Below are 19,840 nucleotides of genomic sequence, written 5' to 3'. Positions count from 1 at the left end.
TGGGGGGGGGGGGGGGGGTTTAAACTAACTTGGCAGGGGGATGGGATACGGAGTGGAGCTATAATAGGGGGTGATGCACAGCCAACTATAGAGGAAAAAACAAGTCAGTCTGGAAGGCAGAGCAAATATGTAACGTCACATGGGAGTATGGCAAGGCTGGATGGCATTTATTTTAATGCAAGGAGTCTTACGAGTAAGGCAGATGAATTGAAGGTATTGATTCCTAGTAACAAGTTAGTAGGGGATTTCAACTTTCCCAATATTAACTGGAATAGTCAGAGTGTGAAAGGCTTGGAGGGTACGGAATTCTTAAAGTGCATCCAGGAGAGATTTTTGAGCCAGCATGTAGAAAGTCCTACAAGAGAGGAGGCGGTACGGGATCTAATTCTAGGGAATGTAGCCGGGCAAGATGTGTCAGTAGGAGAGCATTTTGGTGACAGTGACCATAATTCGGTGAGATTTAAGGTAGTCATGGAAAAGGACAAAGATGGACCGGAAATAAAGGTACAAAATTGGGGGAAGGCTGATTTTAATATGAAGGCAGGATCTGGCCAAAGTGGACTGGGATCAGCTACTTGTAGGAAAATCCACATCAGAGCAGTGGGAGTCTTTCAGAAAGGAAATAGAGAGAGTATAACGCCAACATGTTCCCGTAAAGGTCAAGGGTGGGACCAACAAGCCCAGGGAACATTGGATGTCAAGGGATATACAAGAATGGATTAGGAAAAAAAGGGAGGCTTTTGGCAGATACAAAGGACTAAAAACAGTGGAAGCCCTCGAGGAGTATAGAAAGTGCAGGGGGGTACTTAAAAACAAAATTAGGAGAGCAAAGAGGGGGCATGAAAAAACACTGGCGGGCAAAATAAAGGAAAATCCCAAGGTGTTTTATAAGTATATTAAGGGCAAGAGGGTAACCAGGGAAAGAGTAGGGCCCATTAGGGACCAAAGTGGCAATCTGTGCGTAGAGCCGGAAGATGTGGGTGCGGTTTTAAATGAATATTTTGCATCTGTGTTCACTATGGAGAAGGACGATATAGGCATACAAATCAGGCAGGGAGATTGTGATATACTTGAACAAATTAATATTGAGAGGGAGGAGGTACTAGCGGTTTTAGCAGGCTTAAAAGTGGATAAATCCCCAGGCCCAGATGAGATGTATCCCAGGCTGCTGTGTGAGGCAAGGGAGGAGATTGCAGGGGCTCTGACACAAATTTTCAGTACCTCTCTGGCCACAGGGGTGGTGCCAGAGGACTGGAGGACAGCTAATGTAGTACCATTGTTCAAGAAGGGTAGTAGGGATAAACCAGGGAATTACAGGCCAGTGAGTCTAACATCAATGGTAGGGAAATTATTGGAAAAAATTCTGAGGGACAGAATTAGTCTCCACTTGGAGAGGCAAGGATTAATCAAGGATAGTCAGCATGGCTTTGTCAGGGGGAGATCATGTCTAACCAATTTGATTGAATTTTTCGAGGGGGTGACTAGGTGTGTGGATGAGGGTAGTGCAGTTGATGTAGTCTACATGGACTTCAGTAAGGCTTTTGACAAAGCTCCTTAACTTCCTCCCTAGCTCCTGAAACTCTGTCTGTAGGACTGAAGCCCTTTTCCTACCTACGTCATTGGTTCCAACATGGATCACGACTTCTGGCTGTTCCCCTTCCCCCATGAGGTAAATCACCCATCACCTGACACCCCGCTACCTTCTATGCACAGTGACCATGAGATAAATGACCCAACATTGCCCCTACCTTCGGTACACAGTGACTGAGGTACATCAACCGACACCCCCATGCATTCTGTACACAGTGATCACCGTACTCCAGGAGCATGTCCAACTTTAGATTTTGGAATCAAAAACACAATTTCTAAATTTGCGGATGACACCAAATTGGGGGGATAGTCAACACTGAGGAGGACTGCAACAAATTACAAGGAGATATTAATAAACTTGATTATAATTGGCAATTAATTTCAACACAGATAAGTGTGAGGTATTATATTTTGGTAAGAAAATTAAGGAGGTCATGTATTATTTGAAAAACAAGAATCTAAATGGGGTAGAGGAGCAAAGGGATCTCGGAGTACAAATACACAAATCACTAAACGTTGCGACACAGGTTGGAGCAAGGTCATAACTAAAGCAAACCAACCACTAGGGTTTATTTCTAGAGGGATAGAATTGAAAAGTAGAGAAGTTATGCTAAACTTGTATCGAACCTTGGTTAGACCACACTTGGAGTACTGCGTACAGTTCTGGTCGCCATATTATAAAAAGGATATAGAGGCACTGGAGAGGGTGCAGAGAAGATTTACAAGGATGATACCAGAAATGCGAGGGTATACATATCGGGAAAGGATGAACAGGCTGGGTCTCAAGGCTGAGGAGTGACCTAATAGAGGTCTTTAAAATTATGAAAATTTTTTATAGAGTAGATAGAGTCCACTTGTGGGGAAGAGCAAAACTAAAGGCCATCAATATAAGATAGTCACCAAGAAATCCAATAGGGAATTCAGAAGAAACTTCTTTACCCAAAGAATGGTGAGAATGTGGAACTCGCTACCACAGGGAGTGGTTGAGGTGAATAGTATAGATGCATTTAAGGGGAGGCTAGCTAAGCATATGAGGGAGAAGGGAATCGAGGGATATGCTGATAGAGTTAGATGAGGAAAGACGGGAGGAGGCTCGTGTGGAACATAAACACCGGCATGGACTGGTGGGGCCGAATGGCCTGTTTCTGTGCCGTATACCCGATGTAATTCTATGTAACCCTGTCCGATTGGTGAAAACATTCATTTTTCCAGGAACCTCTTTCCTGTAAATGTTTCCCTGTTACAGCAGGAGGAACACATGGTACGAATAATGCCATGAAATCTTTTACATCCACCTGAGAAGGCAGCCGGGCCTCGGTTTAACGTCTCATCCGAAAGACGGCACCTCCGACAGTGCAGCACTCCCTCAGTACAGCAGTGATGTGTCAGACCTGGTCCTAAATCTCATATTTAATCGCCTATCACTATGTTCTGGGATTCCTTCTCCAAACCTCTCCCTCTCTCCACTTCTCTCTCCTCCTGTGAGATCCTCCTTATAACCCACCACTTTCACCAAGCTTGTTGTCAAACCCCTTTCTGGGGCTTGGCGTCCATTTTTGTTCGAGTACGCTGCTGTGTAGCACATTGGGGCATTTTTCTACATTAAAGACGCTATTTAGATGCAACTTATTTTTGTTCATTTTCCAGTTCTGCCAAAGAGTCTACACCCGAATCATTGTCCTTTCCTCTTTACAGATCCCGACTTCCCTGCTCGGTGCTGGGAACATAGCAGCAGAAGGAGGCCATTCGGCCCCTCGAGCCTGTTCTGTCATTCAATTAGATCATGGCTGATCTGTATCCTAACTCCCTTTATCCACCTTGGTTCCGTAACCCTTTATACCCTTACCTAACAAAAATCTATCAATCTCAGTTTTGAAATTTTCAATTGACCCCCAGCCTCAACAGCTTTTTGGGGGAGAGAGTTCCAGATTTCCAGCACCCTTTGTGTGAAGAAGTGCTTCCTGACATCACCCCTGAACGGCCTGGCTCTAATTTTAAGGTTATGCCCCCTTGTTCTGGACTCCCCCCACCAGAGGAAATAGTTTCTCTTTATCTACCCTGTCAAACCCTTTAATCATCTTAAACACTTCAATTAGATCACCCCTTAATCTTCTATACTCAACGGACTACAAGCATAGACAATAAAACAAATCAGTCCTTATATAAGAAGCCATTGTCTCTTGTCAGAAGCAGGTAAATGGGCTGGAGATAGTCAGTAGTCCTGTGTGGTACAAAGGGTGTCCTCCAGGAATGTGAAAAGTGAGCTCCAAGATCATTGGCCCGGAACTTGTGGTCAGCAGCGAAGCAAAGACTTTCGCCACTGGCCCCAAAGTAAGCTTCCCACAAAGACCTCGCCACCTCTGTGTCGAGAATTGCGGGTTTTCCGACGCATAATGGAAATCAACGGAAGTTAGTGGGGATTCCCAGCGAAGAGCTGCTGTGACGTCAACGAGCTGTCTAAGCAGCCAATCAAAACGCAGAATTCTCACAGAATGCGAACCAGGAAGTGGGTAAGCTCCGAAAATGCAAATTTTTTATAAATGTTAGAGAGAGCAAAACAAAGATTGGGGCTCTCGCACGGGGAAAAAACAAACCTGAAATAAAGATAAACAAACTTTAAAAAAAAAAATTAATTTAAGTTTCTTAAAAATTTTAATTTTTATTAAAATGGATAAATTTGACACTGCACAAAATTAAAATTAGCTTTTCAGGCCCATGACCTTAGTTTAGCAGTGAATAAGCTGTTAAAACCCCAGTTACACCTAATCCCTTTGGGTCTATCTTGTAGTGGGGAATTTAACAGCGGTATTACCGCGGAAGAGCTGAAGTTTTCATCAGTTTCAATGATTTGAGAGATTTCACTGATTGCCGGCTCTGTTGGGGGGGGGGGGTGGGGCGGTGTCACAGCGCAGCCTGTGGGGGGGCAGTGAATGACAGACCCCAACTTCAGGATTCCCACATTAAGCTGCGCATGCGCCAAATCCTGAAGTTGTGGTCAGTTTCAAAGGCGGAATGTGGGCGAACGCTGCCAGTTCTCCCTCATCAGGACCGCAAATTCCAGGACTTTACCAGAGGCTGCACTTCAAGTTCCACTAACAAGCATTAGAGAAAGAACATGGTGTGACAGCTAACAAGGTCAACCGAGCTATCGAAAAGCAGAGTGGAAGATGATGAACATCATCCAAAGGTGACTGTGAAGAAGGTAAATAATTAATCAACGGGAAACAAAACAAAAGGACAATGTTCAGGCCAAGAAGTGCAAGTCAGAAATTAAGACTGTGTAAGCAAGATCCAGGTGCCTCCAACCTCTTGACATCCATCACCCTCCACAAGGTGCCACCTCAGGCTAAGGTTCTGGGTGTTCGGCTCAGCCTCAGCCTCGGTTTCCTTCCTCACATTTGATCGTTACCTGACTGCCTGCTTCTATCTCCACCCTATCTCTGCCCCCACTGCTGTCAAAACCCCATCACCTCAAAGCTCAGCTTCTCCATTGTTCTCTTCCCTCCACTAACTACAACTCAACGGCTGTCATTCCCTCACCTAGTCCAGTAACATAACCTATTGTCGGGTGTGGTAGCACAGTGCGGCTGTTACTGGACTAGTAATCCAGTCAGGCCTAGGCGAGTGATCCTGAGCTTGAGCCTGAGAATGAGTTCAAATCCCACCATGGCAGCTGGGGAATTTAAATTCAGTTAATGAAATAAACTATGACCATGAAACTATCGGATTGTTGTAAAAGCCCATCTGGTTCACTAATGTCCTTTAGGGAAGGAAATCTACCGTCCTTACCCGGTCTGGCCTATATGTGACTCCAGACCCTCTATTGACTATTATTTGTCTATTGATTATTAACTGCCCCTGCAAGCCACTCAGTTGTATTCTCGAGGGCAATTAGGGATGTGCAATAAATACTGGCCTTGCTGGCGATGTCCACATCCCCTAAATTAATAAAACAAACTATCCACAGGCTTGTCGTGGCCCAATGAATTAACTGAGATCCTCGTCCTCACCGTCAATCTCTTCACTTCCCTACCTCAGCGATCTCCCCCATCTACCATTGCCTGTGAGTACCATCCCTTCCCCTCCAACACCAGCTTACTCCTCCCAATCCCTTTGCTCCACCATTAGCAGCTGTTCTGTCAGACTGTGTCCTGCCTGGTTTTCTCTTTCCCTGCACTGCCCCATCCCCCACGCCCCACACCCCCGCAGCAGCCATTCACAACCCCCAGCCTGGAACCATTTCCATTTATTGCTCTCCACCCTATAAAGCTCACGAGATGTCACTCTGTCCTGAAGGGTTGGCATCAAGACAAAAGATGCCATTTCTGTTCCTACACTAGTTCACATCCAGGGAACCGGAGCGCCGGAATATAGACAACTTCTGTTGATCCTGTGGGAAAAGTCACAATTTTTCACACTCCTGCCTCTTTTAATGGAAGAATATAATAAAGAAAAAGAATGTAGGGTGGGTGTGGGGAATAAACTGAGCGAAGGAAGTAGGTGTGGTATATGAGCAGACACAGGGGAGGAGGGTGTGTTTTTTTAATTCTTTCATAGGATGTGGGCGTTGCTTACAAGACCCAGCATTTATTGCCCATCCCTAAATGCCCTTGAGAAGGTGGCGGTGAGCCGCCTTCTTGAACTGCTGCAGTCCGTGTGGTGATGGTAACTCCCACAGTGCTGTTAGGGAGGGGGTTCCTGGATTTTGACCCAGCGACGATGAAGGAACGGCGATCTTTTTCTAAGTCAGGATGGTGCGTGACTTGGAGGGGAACTTGGAGGTGGTGGTGTTCCCGTGCGCCTGCTGCCCTTGTCCTTCTAGGTGGAAGAGGTCGCGGGTTTGGGAGGTGCTGCCAAAGAAGCCTTGGCGAGTTACTGCAGTGCATCTTGTAGGTGGTACACACTTTAGCCACGTTATGCCAGTGGTGGAGGGAGTGAATGTTTAAGGTGGTGGATGGGGTGGTAAAGGATAACAAACTGAGAAGAACCTTGACAAGGTACAGACTTAGCGAACATAGCCTAGCGATCGAAAAAGGCAGACACAGGCAGACCAGGCTGCCAAGAGAAGACAGGATATGCTCTCACTGCAGTCAGGGAGTAGTGGAGACAGAGATGCACTTCCTCACAGCCTGCGGAAAATATCAGGGCATCAGGGAGAATTTCTACCAAAAATTCTCACAAATATGCCCTGATTTCAGAAATCTGAATGACAACCAAAAACTCCCATTCCTACTGGGAGAGGAGAGAAGCTGTGTAACACTGGCGGCACACTATGTTACAGCTTGCCATGAACAGAGGGACAACCAGTAAACTAAGAAAATATATATAAACAATGCGAATGTATATTTATACACTCAGGGATATACCTGTTTATACACTGTATGAATAGAACTGCGTTTATGTGCTCAACCATAAATGTATTTTGATGCTTTGGCAACATAAGATGTAACTTATCATGCCAATAAAGCGATTTGAATTGTGAATTATGAATTGGGTGCCAATCAACCGGGCTGCTTTGTCCTGGATGGTGTCGAGCTTCTTGAGTGTTATTGGAACTGTCCTCATCCAGGCAAGTGGAGAGTATTCCATCACACTCCTAACTTGTGCCTTGTAGAAGGTGGAAAGGCTTTGGGGAGTCAGGAGATGAGACACTCGCCACAGAATACCCAGCCTCTGACCTGCTCTTGTTGCCCCAGTATTTATGTGGCTGGTCCAGTTAAGTTTCTGGTTAATGGTGACCCCCAGGATGTTGATGGTGGGGGATTTGGCGATGGTAATGCCGTTGAATGTCATGGGAGGTGGTTAGACTCTCGCTTGTTGGAGATAGTCATTGCCTGGCACTTCTGTGGTGTGAATGTTACCTGCCACTTATCAGCCCAAGCCTGAACGTCGTCCAGATCTTGTTGCATGCGGGCATGGACTGCTTCATTATCTGAAGAGTTGTGAATGGCGCTGAACACTGTGCAGTCATCAGCGAACATCCCCATTTCTGACCTTATGTTGGAGGGAAGGTCATTGATGAAGCAGCTGAAGATGGTTGGGCCTAGGACACTGCCCTGAGGAACTCCTGCAGCGATGTCCTGGGGCTGTGATGATTGACCTCCAACCACCACGACCATCTTCCTTTGTGCTAGGTATGACTCCAGCCAGTGGAGAGTTTACCCCCCAATTCCCATTGACTTCAGTTTTACTAGGGCTCCTTGATGCCACACTCGGTCAAATGCTGCCTTGATGTCAAGGGCAGTCGGTCTCACCTCACCTGTGGAATTCAGCTCCTTTGTCCATGTTTGGACTAAGGCTGTAATGAGGTCGGGAGCGAAGTGGTCCTGGCGGAACTCAAACTGGGCATCAGTGAGCAGGTTATAGGTGAGTAAGTGCCACTTGATAGCACTATCGATGACACCTTCCATAACTTTGCTGATGATTGAGAGTAGACTGATGGGACGGTAATTGGCTGGGTTGGATTTGTCCTTTTTGTGGACAGGACATACCTGGGCAGTTTTCCACATTGTCGGATAGATGCCAGTGTTGTAGCTGCACTGGAACAGCTTGGCTAGAGGCGCGGCTAGTTCTGGAACACAAGTCTCCAGTACGATAGCCGGGATGTTGTCGGGGCTCACAGCCTTTGCAGTATCCAGTGCGCTCAGCCATTTCTTGATATCACGTGGAGTGAATCGAATTGGCTGAAGACTGGCTTCTGTGATGGTGGGGACCTCAGGAGGAGGCCGATATGGATCATCCACTCGGCCCTTCTGGCTGAAGATGTTGCAAACGCTTCAGCCTTGTCTTTTGCACTCTCGTGCTGGGCTCAACCATCATTGAGGATGGGGATATTCATGGAGCCTCCTCCTCCCATTAGTTGTTTAATGGTCCACCACCATTCACGACTGGATGTGGCAGGACTGCAGAGCTTTGATCTGATCCATTGATGAGTATATGAGCTTCTCGGGGCGGAGGGTGTGGCATATGAGCAGGCCCAGGGGAGTGGGGTGTGGTATATGAGTAGACTCGGGGGAGGGGGTGGGGTATATGAGTAGACTCGGGGGAGGGGGGTGTGGTATATGAGTAGACTCGGGGGTGGGGTATATGAGTAGACTCGGGGGAGGGGGGTGTGGTATATGAGTAGACTCGGGGGAGGGGGTGGGGTATATGAGTATACTCGGGGAGGGGAGTGTGGTATATGAGTAGACTCGGGGAGGGGGTGGGGTATATGAGCAGGCTCGGGGAGGGGTGTGTGGTATATGAGTAGACTCGGGGGAGGGGGGTGTGGTATATGAGCAGACTCGGGGAGGGGGTGGGGTATATGAGCAGGCTCGGGGAGGGGTGGTGGTATATGAGTAGACTCGGGGGAGGGGGGTGTGGTATATGAGCAGACTCGGGGAGGGTGGTGTGGTATATGAGCAGGCTCGGGGAGGGGTGTGTGGTATATGAGTAGACTCGGGGAGGGGGGTGGGGTATATGAGCAGACTCAGGGAGGGGGTGGGGTATATGAGCAGACTCGGGGAGGGGGGTGTGGTATATGAGTAGACTCGGGGAGGGGGTGGGGTATATGAGTAGACTCGGGGGAGGGGGGTGGGGTATATGAGTAGACTCGGGGAGGGGGGTGTGGTATATGAGTAGACTCGGGGAGGGGGTGGGGTATATGAGCAGACTCGGGGAGGGGGTGGGGTATATGAGCAGACTCGGGGAGGGGGGTGGGGTATATGAGCAGACTCAGGGAGGGGGTGGGGTATATGAGCAGGCTCGGGGAGGGGTGTGTGGTATATGAGTAGACTCGGGGGAGGGGGGTGTGGTATATGAGCAGACTCGGGGAGGGGGGTGTGGTATATGAGCAGACTCGGGGAGGGGGGTGTGGTATATGAGCAGACTCGGGGAGGGGTGGGGTATATGAGCAGACTCGGGGAGGGGTGGGGTATATGAGCAGACTCGGGGGAGGGGGTGTGGTATATGAGCAGACTCGGGGAGGGGGGTGTGGTATATGAGCAGACTCGGGGAGGGGGGTGTGGTATATGAGCAGACTCAGGGAGGGGGTGGGGTATATGAGCAGACTCAGGGAGGGGGTGTGGTATATGAGCAGACTCGGGGGAGGGGGTGTGGTATATGAGCAGACTCGGGGAGGGGGTGTGGTATATGAGCAGACTCAGGGAGGGGGTGGGGTATATGAGCAGACTCAGGGAGAGGGTGGGGTATATGAGCAGGCTCGGGGAGGGGGGTGTGGTATATGAGCAGACTCGGGGAGGGGGGTGTGGTATATGAGCAGACTCAGGGAGGGGTGTGGGGTATATGAGCAGACTCAGGGAGGGGGTGTGGTATATGAGCAGACTCGGGGGAGGGGGTGTGGTATATGAGCAGACTCGGGGAGGGGGGTGTGGTATATGAGCAGACTCAGGGAGGGGGTGGGGTATATGAGCAGACTCAGGGAGAGGGTGGGGTATATGAGCAGGCTCGGGGAGGGGGGTGTGGTATATGAGTAGACTCAGGGAGGGGGTGTGGTATATGAGCAGACTCAGGGAGAGGGTGGGGTATATGAGCAGGCTCGGGGAGGGGGGTGTGGTATATGAGTAGACTCGGGGAGGGGGGTGTGGTATATGAGCAGACTCAGGGAGAGGGTGGGGTATATGAGCAGACTCAGGGAGGGGGTGGGGTATATGAGTAGACTCGGGGAAGGGGTTGGGGTATATGAGTAGACTCGGGGAGGGTGGTGGGGTATATGAGTAGACTCGGGGAGGGGGGTGGGGTATATGAGTAGACTCGGGGAGGGGGGTGGGGTATATGAGTAGACTCGGGGAAGGGGTTGGGGTATATGAGTAGACTCGGGGAGGGGGGTGGGGTATATGAGTAGACTCGGGGGAGGGGTTGGGGTATATGAGTAGGCTCGGGGAGGGTGGTGGGGTATATGAGTAGACTCGGGGAGGGGGGTGGGGTATATGAGTAGACTCGGGGAGGGTGGTGGGGTATATGAGTAGACTCGGGGAGGGTGGTGGGGTATATGAGTAGACTCGGGGAGGGGGGTGGGGTATATGAGCAGGCTCGGGGAGGGGTGTGTGGTATATGAGTAGACTCGGGGGAGGGGTTGGGGTATATGAGCAGACTCGGGGAGGGGGGTGGGGTATATGAGTAGACTCGGGGAGGGGGGTGGGGTATATGAGTAGACTCGGGGGAGGGGTTGGGGTATATGAGTAGACTCGGGGGAGGGTGGTGTGGTATATGAGTAGGCTCGGGGAGGGTGGTGGGGTATATGAGTAGACTCGGGGAGGGTGGTGGGGTATATGAGTAGACTCGGGGAGGGGGGTGGGGTATATGAGCAGGCTCGGGGAGGGGTGTGTGGTATATGAGTAGACTCGGGGGAGGGGTTGGGGTATATGAGCAGACTCGGGGAGGGGGGTGGGGTATATGAGTAGACTCGGGGGAGGGTGGTGTGGTATATGAGCAGACTTGGGGAGGGGGGTATATGAGCAGACTTGGGGGAGGGGGGTGGGGTATATGAGTAGACTCGGGGAGGGGGGTGGGGTATATGAGTAGACTCGGGGAGGGGGGTGGGGTATATGAGTAGACTCGGGGAGGGGGGTGGGGTATATGAGTAGACTCGGGGAGGGGGGTGGGGTATATGAGTAGACTCGGGGAGGGGGGTGGGGTATATGAGTAGACTCGGGGGAGGGGGGTATATGAGTAGACTCGGGGGAGGGGGGTGTGGTATATGAGCAAGCCCAGGACGGAGGGTGTGGTATATGAACAGACCCAGGGGAGTGCGGCACTGTCAGAGGTGCCGTCTTCTGTTTTATATATTAAACAGAGGCCCTGTCTCCCCTCTCACGTGTAAAAGATCCCACAGCACTATTCAGAGAGCAGGGGAGGTCTCCAACAGATGATCTGGTCATTATCACACTGCTGTTTGTGGGAGCTTGCTGTGCGCAAATTGGCTGCCCCATTTCCTATATCACAACAGTGACTCCACTTCAAAAGTCATTAATTGGCTGTGAAGCGTTTTGGGCCGTCCTGAGGGTTTGAAAGCTGCTTTTTTTCTTTCTCTTGTTCGGCACCTGATTCTCATTTCTATGTAGTAGCAACTCCCGCCAGCAGCACTTGCTGGTGCTGACTGCATTTTGTAAGTCTGTAGAAAGTCAGGTTGAACATTTTCAGCCCCAATATAATGAGCACAAACCCTAACTAAAGTAGACAGATGGCCCCTGTGGATGGAGGACAGAATTCTTGGGAGCGGACCAGTGATCTGACACTGACTGTTCCAGTTGATTTATCCGGCACCTTTCCTGACCTCAGTCTCAGCCCACTGAGTCACAGCTGACAATAAACAGACGTTATTTGATGTGTAACAATCAACTAAAGCTGCAAAGGTGCTCGCAACACTCACATTGAAACCCCAAAAGTTGCTGCTGTGACATTAAGCAGGTATCCACGTAAAGGCCTGGGTCCTGGGTCATTGCTGCCTTTACCCGGGACAACTGACAGCAACTTTGGCATCTCACTCCTCACACAACACCAAATGAACAGGCCTTTCATGTAAAGAACTCTTAACATCTCAAGGGGTCAATTATGGCTGCCTTCACCTGCTGTTAATGGGGTCGGTAGCCTTACCGCCCCGTTGTCACCGGTGATACAGCCGACGCCATTTTGAAAGGGGCGCCCGCTGGCGCTGCCTGTTTCAGGCAATAGGCCCTTTTTGATATGGAAATCCAGGCCCTATGACGGAAATAGGATATCGATTGCCATCTTAGGTCGGAGCTGGTCTGAGCCTGTGCAGTGCTCACTCTGAGCACTTCCACAGGCCATGGTACCCAATAGGCTCGCTAAAGGTAAAAGCAAGAATGCTCCTCCGCGATCGCAACCCTTCTCCCCCGCCCTGCAGCTTAGCTAGCTGGTGGCCACCCCGGCCCCAGTTGCAATGGGGGGGGGGCAATTTGACACCCCGCAGCTCGCCTGCCAAATTTACATGAACCCGGGGCCTCAAAAATCATGGGGTGGGGGCAACTCTTCACTGCCAGAATGGGCGGCCGACAGTCAGGATAGACCCCCGAGTGTCATCAAGAATTTCTTCACCCAGAGAGTGGTGAACCTGTGGAATTCTCTACCACACAAGGCAGTTGAGGCCAACTTATTAAATTTATTCAAGAAGGTGTTGGATATATTTCTTGAGGCTAAAGGGATCAAGGGATATGGGGAGAAAGCAGGGACAGGGTACTGAATTTGAATGATCAGCCATGATCTCATTAAATGGCGGAACAGGCTCGAGGGGCCGAATGGCCTACTCCTGCTCCTATCTTCTATGTTTCTATGTAAGAAGTAGGGGAGGCTTTTGCTCAGTGATTAAATATACTTTACACATAATTCTGCCAGGGCTGTTGCAACAATTGCTCTGTATGGCAATGACCATCCCTGAGATAGTTCAAGGTTTCAGAGGGTAGATTTCTACTGATTATTAAGCATTAGTCGGGTGAAGCCCATTACAGATGGAGGGAACACATGACCATAGGAACAGGAATAGGCCATTCAGCCCCTCGAGCCTGTTCCACCATTGGCTGATCTGTATCTTAACTCCATTTACCCGCCTTGGTTCCAACTCCCTTAATACCCTTGCCTAAAAAAAATCTATCAATCTCAGTTTTGAAACGTTCAATTGACCCCCAGCCGTAACAGCGTTTTGAGGGAGAGAGTTCCAGATTTCCACTGCCCTTTATGTGAAGTGCTTCCTGACATCACCCCTGAACGGCCTGGGTCTAATTCTAAGGTTATGCCCCCCCCTTGTTCTGGACTCCCCCCACCTGAGGAAATAGTTTCTCTCTATCGACCCTAAGGAAGGCCAGGCAGCTTCTCGCTCCCATTTTATTATCTTATTTTTCAAAGTAATTTTTGATTTACTGTTTTTTGCAACTCATTATTTTCGTTGTGCGTCCAGATCACAATATTCATTTGGGCTAAGTGCCATTCTAGCAATTATGTAGGACGACGGAAATTATCATTTCTACTTTCATTTATCAATAATCTTCATAATTTCCCCTGATAAATGTGGGCTGGTACTTTGTGTGTTGTATTTTAAAGGGTCGATTGCTCTAAACACTGTACAGCGATCAGAATCTGGCAGGTGTTGTTAAGACTTGGGTACGGATTAATCTGTTCCTAGGTCAGGTTCAGATGAAGGTTATTGGGATGATCCTTTCAGCAGGTTATGGTGCCCCTTTATCCAATTACTCTAACCCACATCCTGTGCAGGATTTGAATTTGCTTAATTTCATTCCTCTTATCACAGTAAGGCTCTAAATTCACTCTATTCAATCTTACTTGATTTCCTTTTCTTTTTTTCAGTCTTTTCTTGTTGAGCTTTTTGCAGGCGTATAATTTCCCAGTCGCCTTCATCTGACAAGCTGACACCTCCCCAAACCCTCCTTTACCCAAGACTCGGAAATCCAGAAACCAGTCCTTTCCAACCGGTTGAGCCTCCAGCCACTTCCACTGCAAGAACCTCATGAAATACATGCTGGCTTTATAACTCTCAAAGGGACGGCCGTCCTTTAGGAACTTCGTGGTGACCTCTTTGCACTCCCTGAATAGGTCCTCCCTGACATTCTCAGAGTCTTCCTTGACCCTCAAGATACTCTTCTCATCCAAATGACTACAGAAAAGCTCAGCCCCTGACTCAAAGAACTTGCTGATAATACTTCGAGCTTTCTGACCCCGGTCTTCATCTTCTGCTGTGTCGTAGTTCTCAATGTCCTTCCAGAGTTCGTAGACTGGTTTGTATTCATCGACTGTTTCTAAGTATTGATGAAACAACTTCTTCCCAATGGGTTGTTTGACACAGATGCTTTCAAACTCCACATCAATCTGGTCCTGAAGAATTTCACACTGCGTGATGTGAGGGAGTTTGAGTTTGGCTCGATATTTTTTATCTTGGATCATCTGGACGTTGGAGCCCCCATCTGGACTGCCCCGAGCGGAGATATAGACGGAGTTCGCCACGAGTGTCTGCAGATACCCCAAATCCATAATGATGCCTTTTGTTTTTAATTCACTTCAACCAAAGCAAAAATATAAGAGAGGCGACATTAAAATTGTGGCGAAAGCACAGTGCAGGAAAACACCTGAGATTCCGAAGCTCCCAGTCACTACAGTCTGCTCAACATCCGATTAAATAAAAGTAACCGAGGGAATACGAGGGAATATGATGAGCCTGCTGACATGACTGACCAAGCTGAAAGTGTCAAAGTGTGATTCATGTTAGACTTTCACAGCTCCCTTAATCTTAATCTGATCCAATTGTGTCCGTCTGTATTAGAGCTGATGGGCAAATGGCAGCAACAGAAATATTCCTGCGTCAACATCTTGGAAAAAAATTATCCACTTATAAAATAATTCTCACAACAAGTAATTCCTTTCTTCCTGACATCCGAGTACTTCTGTTTATACCTTTGTCAATCTGCAATGTTATATCTGTATCAATCTCGAATGTCCCGTGCAGTCCAATCCCAGTCTCCTGCTCACTCCCCGCACCCTTTAATATCCCACCCAGTCTAATCCCACTCTCCCCCTCACTCCCCGTACCCTTTAATATCCCACCCAGTCTAATCCCACTCTCCCCCTCACTCCCCGCACCCTTTAATATCCCACCCAGTCTAATCCCACTCTCCCCCTCACTCCCCGTACCCTTTAATATCCCACCCAGTCTAATCCCACTCTCCCCCTCACTCCCCACACCCTTTAATATCCAACCCAGTCTAATCCCACTCTCCCCCTCACTCCCCGTACCCTTTAATATCCCACCCAGTCTAATCCCACTCTCCTCCTCACTCCCCGCACCCTATAGTATTCCCCCCAGTCTAATCCCACTCTCCCCCTCACTCCCCGTACCCTTTAATATCCCACCCAGTCTAATCCCACTCTCCCCCTCACTCCCCGCACCCTTTAATATCCCACCCAGTCTAATCCCACTCTCCCCCTCACTCCCCGTACCCTTTAATATCCCACCCAGTCTAATCCCACTCTCCCCCTCACTCCCCGTACCCTTTAATATCCAACCCAGTCTAATCCCACTCTCCCCCTCACTCCCCGTACCCTTTAATATCCAACCCAGTCTAATCCCACTCTCCCCTCACTCCCCGCACCCATAATATTCCACCCAGTCTAATCCCACTCTCCCCCTCACTCCCCGTACCCTTTAATATCCAACCCAGTCTAATCCCACTCTCGCCCTCACTCCCCGCACCCATAATATTCCACCCAGTCTAATCCCACTCTCCCCCTCACTCCCCGCACCCTTTAATATTCCCCCCAGTCTAATCCCACTCTCCCCCTCACTCCCCGCACCCATAATATTCCACACAGTCTAATCCCACTCTCCCCCTCACTCCCCGCACCCTTTAATATCTCACCCAGCCTAATCCCACTCTCGCCCTCACTCCCCGCACCCTTTAATATCCCACCCAGTCTAATCCCACTCTCGCCCTCACTCCCCGCACCCATAATACTCCCCCCAGTCTAATCCCACTCTCCCCTCACTCCCCACACGCTTTAATATCCCACCCAGTCTAATCCCACTCCCCTGCTCACTCCCCACACCCTATAATATTCCCCCCAGTCTAATCCCACTCTCCCCCTCACTCCCCGTACCCTTTAATATCTCACCCAGTCTAATCCCACTCTCCTGCTCACTCCCCGTACCCTTTAATATCTCACCCAGTCTAATCCCACTCTCGCCCTCACTCCCCGTACCCTTTAACATCCCACCCAGTCTAATCCCACTCGCCTGCTCACTCCCCGCACCCTTTAATATTCCCCCCAGTCTAATCCCACTCTCCCCCTCACTCCCCGCACCCATAATATTCCACCCAGTCTAATCCCACTCTCCCCCTCACTCCCCGTACCCTTTAATATCTCACCCAGTCGAATCCCACTCTCGCCCTCACTCCCCGCACCCTTTAATATCCCACCCAGTCTAATCCCACTCTCGCCCTCACTCCCCGCACCCTTTAATATCGCACCCAGTCTAATCCCACTCTCGCCCTCACTCCCCGTACCCTTTAATATCTCACCCAGTCTAATCCCACTCTCCCCCTCACTCCCCGAACCCTTTAATATCACACCCAGTCTAATCCCGCTCTCCCCCTCACTCCCCGCACCCTTTAATATCCCACCCAGTCTAATCCCACTCTCCCCCTCACTCCCCGCACCCTTTAATATCCCACCCAGTCTAATCCCACTCTCCCCCTCACTCCCCAAACCCTTTAATATCCCACCCAGTCAAATCCCACTCTCGCCCTCACTCCCCGCACCCTTTAATATTCCACCCAGTCTAATCCCACTCTCCTGCTCACTCCCCGTAACCTTTAATATCTCACCCAGTCTAATCCCACTCTCGCCCTCACTCCCCGCACACATAATATTCCACCCAGTCTAATCCCACTCTCGCCCTCACTCCCCGCACCCATAATATTCCACCCAGTCTAATCCCACTCTCCCCCTCACTCCCCGCACCCTTTAATATTCCCCCCAGTCTAATCCCACTCGCCCCCTCACTCCCCGCACCCATAATATTCCACACAGTCTAATCCCACTCTCCCCCTCACTCCCCGCACCCTTTAATATCTCACCCAGTCTAATCCCACTCTCGCCCTCACTCCCCGCACCCTTTAATATCCCACCCAGTCTAATCCCACTCTCGCCCTCACTCCCCGCACCCATAATATTCCCCCCAGTCTAATCCCACTCTCCCCTCACTCCCCACACGCTTTAATATCCCACCCAGTCTAATCCCACTCCCCTGCTCACTCCCCACACCCTATAATATTCCCCCCAGTCTAATCCCACTCTCCCCCTCACTCCCCGTACCCTTTAATATCTCACCCAGTCTAATCCCACTCTCCTGCTCACTCCCCGTACCCTTTAATATCTCACCCAGTCTAATCCCACTCTCGCCCTCACTCCCCGTACCCTTTAACATCTCACCCAGTCTAATCCCACTCTCCTGCTCACTCCCCGCACCCTTTAATATCCCACCCAGTCTAATCCCACTCGCCTGCTCACTCCCCGCACCCTTTAATATTCCCCCCAGTCTAATCCCACTCTACCCCTCACTCCCCGCACCAATAATATTCCGCCCAGTCTAATCCCACTCTCCCCCTCACTCCCCGTACCCTTTAATATCTCACCCAGTCGAATCCCACTCTCGCCCTCACTCCCCGCACCCTTTAATATCCCACCCAGTCTAATCCCACTCTCGCCCTCACTCCCCGCACCCTTTAATATCGCACCCAGTCTAATCCCACTCTCGCCCTCACTCCCCGTACCCTTTAATATCTCACCCAGTCTAATCCCACTCTCCCCCTCACTCCCCGAACCCTTTAATATCACACCCAGTCTAATCCCGCTCTCCCCCTCACTCCCCGCACCCTTTAATATCCCACCCAGTCTAATCCCACTCTCCCCCTCACTCCCCGCACCCTTTAATATCCCACCCAGTCTAATCCCACTCTCCCCCTCACTCCCCAAACCCTTTAATATCCCACCCAGTCAAATCCCACTCTCGCCCTCACTCCCCGCACCCTTTAATATTCCACCCAGTCTAATCCCACTCTCCTGCTCACTCCCCGTACCCTTTAATATCTCACCCAGTCTAATCCCACTCTCGCCCTCACTCCCCGCACACATAATATTCCCCCCAGTCTAATCCCACTCTCCCCCTCACTCCCCGCAACCTTTAATATTCCCCCCAGTCTAATCCCACTCTCCCCCTCACTCCCCGCACCCTTTAATATTCCCTCCAGCCTAATCCCACTCTCCCGCTCACTCCCCGCACCCTTTAATATTCCCCCCAGTCTAATCCCACTCTCGCCCTCACTCCCCGCACCCTTTAATAATCCCCCCAGTCTAATTCCACTCTCCCCCTCACTCCCCGCACCCTTTAATATTCCACCCAGCCTAATCCCACTCTCCCCCTCACTCCCCGCACCTTTTAATATTCCCCCCAGCCTAATCCCACTCTTCCCCTCACTCCCCGCACCCTTTAATATTCCCCCCAGTCTAATCCCACTCTCCCCCTCACTCCCCACTCCCTTTAATATCCCACCCAGTCTAATCCCACTCTCCTGCTCACTCCCCACACCCTTTAATATCCCACCCAGTCTAATCCCACACTCCCGCTCGCTCCCCGCACCCTTTAATATCCCACCCAGTCTAATCCCACTCTCCCACTCAGTGCCCACACACTTTAATATCTCACCCAGTCCAATCGAATGCTCCTGCTCACTCCCCATACCCTTTAATATCCCACCCAGTCCAATCCCACTCTCCTGCTCACTCCCCGTACCCTTTAATATCCCATCCAGCCCAATCCCACTCTCCCGCTCGCTCCCCGCACCCTTTAATATCCCACCCAGTCTAATCCCACTCTCCCCCTCACTCCCCGCACCCTTTAATATCCCACCCAGTCTAATCCCACTCTCCCCCTCACTCCCCGCACCCTTTAATATCCCACCCAGTCTAATCCCACTCTCCCCCTCACTCCCCGCACCCTTTAATATCCCACCCAGTCTAATCCCACTCTCCCCCTCACTCCCCGCACCCTTTAATATCCCACCCAGTCTAATCCCACTCTCCCCCTCACTCCCCGAACCCTTTAATATCCCACCCAGTCAAATCCCACTCTCGCCCTCACTCCCCGCACCCTTTAATATTCCACCCAGTCTAATCCCACTCTCCTGCTCACTCCCCGTACCATTTAATATCTCACCCAGTCTAATCCCACTCTCGCCCTCACTCCCCGCACACATAATATTCCCCCCAGTCTAATCCCACTCTCCCCCTCACTCCCCGCACCCTTTAATATTCCCCCCAGTCTAATCCCACTCTCACCCTCACTCCCCGCACCCTTTAATATTCCACCCAGTCTACTCCCACTCTCCCCCTCACTCCCCGCACCCTTTAATATTCCCTCCAGCCTAATCCCACTCTCCCCCTCACTCCCCGCACCCTTTAATATTCCCCCAGTCTAATCCCACTCTCGCCCTCACTCCCCGCACCCTTTAATATTCCACCCAGTCTAATCCCACTCTCCCCCTCACTCCCCGCACCCTTTAATATTCCCCCCAGCCTAATCCCACTCTCCCCCTCACTCCCCGCACCCTTTAATATTCCCCCCAGTCTAATCCCACTCTCCCGCTCACTCCCTGACGTAATAAAACTCACTACGCACTTGGTTTGAATATAATGCAAGGTTTTAATCAACTTGTTTCAGAACATGGAG

At 50.2% G+C, this 19,840-nt stretch overlaps 1 protein-coding gene across 1 annotated transcript in view; it reads right to left on the bottom strand.

Moving 5' to 3' along the window:
* The window catches only part of grk1a (G protein-coupled receptor kinase 1 a), a 55,876-nt gene extending 41,052 nt beyond the window's left edge, over nucleotides 1–14,824 (bottom strand). Inside the window, exon 1 of the mRNA XM_086006117.1 lies at nucleotides 13,885–14,824. Within this exon, the coding sequence (XP_085862243.1) occupies nucleotides 13,885–14,589 (705 nt within the window). The 5' untranslated portion in view covers nucleotides 14,590–14,824. The remainder of the gene's footprint in view (nucleotides 1–13,884) is intronic.
* Between the last annotated feature and the right edge of the window lie 5,016 nt (nucleotides 14,825–19,840).

Source organism: Somniosus microcephalus, chromosome 14 (genome assembly GCF_052327205.1).
Source record: "Somniosus microcephalus isolate GS21.2 chromosome 14, FLI_Smic_1.0, whole genome shotgun sequence".
NCBI classification, from domain to species: Eukaryota; Metazoa; Chordata; class Chondrichthyes; order Squaliformes; family Somniosidae; genus Somniosus; species Somniosus microcephalus.
This window is presented reverse-complemented; position numbering and strand designations above follow the sequence as displayed.